The 5990-nt window shown below is 31.8% G+C and overlaps 1 protein-coding gene across 1 annotated transcript in view; it reads right to left on the bottom strand.

The window, feature by feature from the left end:
* Positions 1 to 417: 417 nt before the first annotated feature.
* Positions 418 to 5990, bottom strand: part of LOC112019865 (ankyrin repeat-containing protein BDA1) — a 13109-nt gene continuing 7536 nt past the window's right edge. The window contains 7 exon segments of the mRNA XM_065781566.1: positions 418 to 509; positions 512 to 871; positions 906 to 1021; positions 1023 to 1102; positions 2263 to 2575; positions 2577 to 2754; positions 2757 to 2844. Coding sequence (XP_065637638.1) covers positions 418 to 509; positions 512 to 871; positions 906 to 1021; positions 1023 to 1102; positions 2263 to 2575; positions 2577 to 2754; positions 2757 to 2844 — 1227 coding nt within the window.

Raw genomic sequence — 5990 nt, 5'->3', positions numbered from 1 at the left:
ATTACCCATTCATTACCTTACAGGTTTAGTGGTGGCTTTAACTTCTGAAGTCTCTTCAAAGATTATTTGGAAAAAATACGGGACGTTTGGGCTAAAACAACAATTCCAGATTTCTTCCAAATGATCTTTCCAAATAAATTATAAAAATCTTGAATTTCCTTGCTTAGAGCCAAGTAGCCAACCTAGAATTGAGGGCTTTAACAAGCATGTAGGTAACTTCATAAAGTACATGGGAAGCACTATTTGATAGTAAAAATGGAAAATGTTATGCTTGTAATGAAAGGATTGCAATTACAAGATCCAATATTCCCGTTATCTTATTTTTTTCTGACTGAAAAGAGAGAAAAATATACAATATTCCCAGCACTGCTACCCTTCACAACTTGATCTGTAAAATTTTCTAAGCCTCAATGTAAGTTATCTTACCCCATCAGCAAGAAGTGCTACCATTGAAGGCAAGGCTGATGTAAATATGATTATCAAGAGCTTTACACCATTCGGTGCTGTGGGTAAGTGATGAACATTGCAATCATACAGATTTGAAGCTCGAAACGCAATGGAAAGTTGGTCGCGAGAATGGTTATTATGAAAAGAGACACTGAGAAGCCAATAGAGTTGAAAAGAACGAAAAGTAAAAATGTAACTTCGCTATTAGAACCCAAAATGGACCTCCCTGCTAAGCTACCATCTTGCCAGAAACCACCAGGTGGAGTCAATCCAACTTGGAAGGTTGCAGTTGCAACTAGAGCAGATATAACTAGTAGTACATTACAAGCATTGCTGGGAGAATCTCGGCCCTTCTTAAACTTGAAGTACACCACCAAATTCTTTGGTTGCACCAGAGAGGTCACTGAAGCTGAAGGGTTGCTAACTTGGATGTGGTTACCAAACTCAAATGAAGAAGCAGGAGAGGATGTTATGATGATCTCTATCTCTTGCTTTAATGGCTTCTGCACCTCTAAGGATCTCCTCTATTTCTCTTTCACCGGCCTTGCTTGGAAAAATCAGTAGCAAATCGAGCAGTTAGAGCACTTTTGTTTATAGCATTTACATCCAGGACAAGGGAAGTGGTTGCTTCCTTGCCTAGCAACAACTCTATCACCTGCCAAGATTTTACCATTTTAAGCATTTATGAATAAGCACACATAATGATCATAGCTATGTGCAGCACACATAATGATCATAGCTATGATCAGCCAGTCTAAGCTAGCACCTACTGTTCTGTAAATAAATTAACAGTAAAAGTGTGTTGCAGCATTTCTCGTGTCCTTGGAGACAGCTGAGTTGATACAATGCCAGTAGTACTCCATTCTTGCCATGTGATCAAGAAATGAAGAGAGAAGGGAAGGATTGCGACGGAAAATTATTGTTGATATGCTTCCTGAACCCACACCACTAAAAGAATAAAGTACACTTTTCGCCCTTAAAGTTTGTGGTTGTTTTCATTTTGGATTGCATTTCAAAATTTTCATTTTAGCCCTTCATATTTGATTTAGTTTTTTGTTTAGCCGTCACATTTCAAAAGTTCATTTTGACCCTTTATTTTAGCCCTTCATGAAAATGAAAATTTTGAAAAATAAAGAGCCAATATAAAAATGAATCAAATATGAATGATCAAAATAAATATTTTGAAACGTAATAGATCAAAATGAAAACTATCTCAAATTTTAATGTCAAAAGGCTACTTTAGAGTTTAGACCTACTAAAAAGAGAGGACGGGTTCACATAAATCCAATTAGATTAATTTCAGCTTATATGTTTACCACATTCTATCAGGAAAATGAGAAATTCGGGCATATGGCCTTAAGTTCAGTCAAAAGGTGGGTGGTATGACATCTCAAATTAAAAACATAAGGCCAGTCTAGAAATCTCTTCTAGTTTTGACTTTGACCATAATTTGTGCGTCCAAAGTTCAAACTACATTATTGTGATTATAAATTGGTTGCATTTGTGGAATAATGTGATCACCCCCATCAACTTTGTGATCAAGCCTGTCAGGCTGCCACCAGTTGCTGGCCCTCAAGTCAAATGCTCCTTATGATTTTTGAAAAAATAAAATAAAATAAAATGCTCTTATGCTTCCTAGTAGAACAGACAAAATATATATATATATATATATATACAGAAACAGAAATGGTCAAATGCTCAATTGTGATCTGCAAGACTGCAAGAACCAAAACAAATGAATCCATGAAAGTACAGTTCCCGAATTCTGTTTTTTGAAAAGAACAGCAAAACAAAGAGAAACAGAGATGTACTTGCCTTGCGTTGTTTTTTCCAGGTTGCTAGGTGAAGAATTGTATTGCCTTGCTCATCCTTCAAGTTCAAGATGTCCTCCCTTTTCATCTCTCTCACCCATGTCAGTAAAACTTCAACTGCTTCATGTTGGCTGTTCTTCACAGCAAGGTGCTAAGCTGTCTTCTTTTGTACAGTCATATCTTCAACACACTCAGGACAAGCCAAAAGCATTTCACTTATAACATCAGCCTTCCCTTTAGTAGCTGCATAAGGAACAGGATTCTTCTTCTCTCTTCCTTCCAACTGGCAAAGTCTCCTGTAAACTTTCAGCAGCTCTAACAACATCCAAGTGTCCGTTGGCCGATGCTAGGTGCATGGGGCTAAAGCCATCTTAATTCAGTTCTTTGGTAAATTCTGGTTTCAACCTCAGTATCTCCTTAACAAAGTCAATATGGCCAGCAATGGAAGCAATGCGTAAAGGATTCTCAGTAGAATCGAGAGCAACAGAATGGAGGATAAGGGGTTTTCGGTAAGCAGCTGATGCAAGTGTTGGGTGTTTCCTGCTTGAGCTGCCTCATACAGCCTTTTTTCCCATTCTGATGGAAGCTGTGAAGTTGTTTGTGTTCAGATAGTAGTGAGTATATGGGAAACAAAAGAATATGTTTGGATGTTAAGGTTGAAGAAGTGGGTGTTATTTATTCATAAGGGATTAATATGATTTAGGTTAATTATTATTTCACAGCCTGTGAAAAAAACATGATCTCAGTTATAATAGTGAAATGGTGAAACATGATTTCATAATTTTAGCCGAATGTGTGTATCTACACACCGTGTGATAATTATTACTTTTTGATTTATACATCTATAGCAAGATATATCTAAAAGCTGAAATGTAACATTTATTGTTGCTACGCTCCTGTTGAGCCACATCAACGTTTATGTCATTATATTTTTTCTTTCCAATTTTCCTATAATTGTTTTTAACATTTATTTTTTTTTTAATATTTACACTTTTCTAACTTTTCTCCCTCCCTTACATTTTCATCACCTCACTATCCTCTACATTAATATCATTCTTTCTCTTTCTCTTCATCTTCCTCTATTTTTGTCTATTCTTATTCACACCCTCTACTATAAATTTGTCACTATCTCTTCCATTTTATGCATAGTTTTTCCTCTCAATAAAAAGGTTCTCTCTCTCTCTCTCTCTCTCTCTCTCTCTCTCTCTCTCTCTCTCAAAAACTTTTATTTTTTGTTTTTCTTGCATCTCTGCTTTTAAACTCTATTTTGGGTTAATGCGATTTAGTTTAGTTTTTGAAATTTTTGTCGTCGTTATTTTTTTTGTTCTCTTTGATTGTTAAATGTTATCCTATTATGTTATAAAGAATTAAATATAGCATATAAAATATAATATTATTCTATTACATAAAATGATTTGGATAATTTGGTTTTTATTGTAATTTTGTATTTATTTTATTACATAGCATGATTTTTTATAGTGCTCAATTTAGATGTTAAACTATAAGATTTTACTAATATTTGTTTGTTTTTTTAATCGTTTGTGGTGGACAAAGTACTCTTAATAGTTGTATTAGAAGTACTCTATAATGCAATTTATTTAGAGAAAAGCAAAAGGTAGCCAAACGAAAATAATTGGATGGGTGACAAATTTTAGCTTTTGCAATTTCATTTTTAATTTTATTATTATTTTATAATAGTGCATATATAGAAATTTTAATTCTTAGATTTTGCTAATAATTGTTTATCTAATAATATGTTTTGAGTGGACGAAATTACAATTTCTGCAAAGAAAATAACTTTAATAGATTATCAACAGCAAATTGTTTCTCAAAAAAAAAAAAAAAAAGCAAATTATTTTCCTAATTGGTCCAATTAATCATTGTTAAGTTTTATTAATTTTTTAGTTACATTTTTTTGGTATTTTGGATTGTAGGCAGAAAAAATAAGGTTTGAAAAAGTTTGTTTAAAACTAAAAGAATAATTTTCAAATTTTATATTTTTTTTTATAAATGTTATAAATAACTTTTATTAAAAAATGAATATTTTTGTTAACTTGCCTTTTGAATTTCTGAGAAATTGTACTGTTTTCGTTTTGGCACGACAAAATTTATATTTATGATTTATGATTGTTTCTATATTATATTTATGAGTGTTCCTATAATAAATAAAAATATGATTACGAAATACATTACTTTTTATTACATTAGTTTAAATTGTAAAAAAAAAAAAAAAATTAATATAACCACCATAAAAATAATTATCACGCGCAACGTGCGGGTTCACAGCTAGTAAATATCAAAACTGCAAAATATTAAGAAGAATAAATACAGTTGCACCCACATTGTGTCAACCTCTCCCTACATTATTTTATCTCTTTCTATGAATTCATCCCTTCCTCTTTTAAACCTTTAGAAACTCTCATAAAGACCAAAGTCTTCATTCTTTGGTAATTTGTTCCAAAAGCTATCATTGACCTTGTCATGTTACCTTGCTCTAAGAAGATGAATCATGTTGTTATTTTCAAGGGCAACTGGTCATTCTTCATCACATGCTCATGTGCTTCTTGTGATAGTTTTCCAGGGCCCTACACACACTTTTTCCATCTTCTTCATTCAAGCTAGAGTGTGCCTATATAATTGGTCCCAAAAGAATGGTCATTTGCAACTTAAATTTAACTACTTCAATGATTGGTCAAAATATGAGGTTACATGTTTAATTCTTAAAGTCCATCAATAAAAATGTTGTATCATTCAAATACAATATTGATTGTGTAGGACTAAGTTTTGAAATTTAATGGATAAAATACTATTTTGGTTGTAAAATTTACTAAAAGTTTGTTTTTGATCCCTAAACTTTAAAAAGATCTTTTTTCATCCTTAAACTTTGTAAAGAGGTTTTTTTTTTTTTTTTTTTTTATTTTTATTTTTTATTACAATTAGAGACAAAAATAGAGATGAAAAAAAACATTTTTCAATAGTTTAGGGATGATTTAAAAAAAAAAAAAAGGACAGAAATTAAAACATTTTCAATAATTTAGGGATGAAAGACGAACTTCTTAATAGTTTAAGGACGAAAAACAAACTTGTTAAAGTTTAGGGATGAAAAACAAACTTTTGATAAAGTTAAGAAACCAAAATATTGTTTTACCCAAATTTATTTAAGGAGATTTAAAGCCACTGAGCTTTAAAATGTCCAATAAAAAAACACTATGATAAGATTCTACCACTAATGCTTATAGTTATTTTTTCTTATATTCAAAAGTAAATCCTATTTTATGAAGTTGTAGGTCTCAGACTTTCAGCAACTCAATTTTCAGACGATGTAATGGACATCAAGAACATGAAAAATTTCCATACCTTGATTTTATATTAGTTGTTATCACACTATCGATCATCTTTTGGCATTGCTTCTGCAAGTGATGGAAAACTTTTTGCACTAAAGTTCTCATCCCTTGCAACTAGCATAAGATAATCATCTATAAATCTTCCAATAGCAAGTATTTTTTGTGTGGGTTTTCTTGAACAAAAAGAAATATAAGATTCTACCACCCTAATAACAATGCCCACATTATAACCACTTTCATTGTCTCCATAATTCTTAACCAAGAGATCTGAAATATGACATGCTATAACATGGAAGAAATTCTTTCTAGCATATTCAATAATTTAGAATAAATTTTCTTCCTTGAAACCAACCTTGAGAAGGTGTAGAGAAAATTGCAAAAAACTAAA

This window comes from Quercus suber, unplaced genomic scaffold, assembly GCF_002906115.3.
Source record: "Quercus suber isolate HL8 unplaced genomic scaffold, Cork oak 2.0 scaffold_271, whole genome shotgun sequence".
Lineage (NCBI taxonomy): Eukaryota > Viridiplantae > Streptophyta > Magnoliopsida > Fagales > Fagaceae > Quercus > Quercus suber.
Note: the sequence above shows the minus strand (reverse complement) of the source record. Positions and strands in the feature narration are given on the sequence as shown.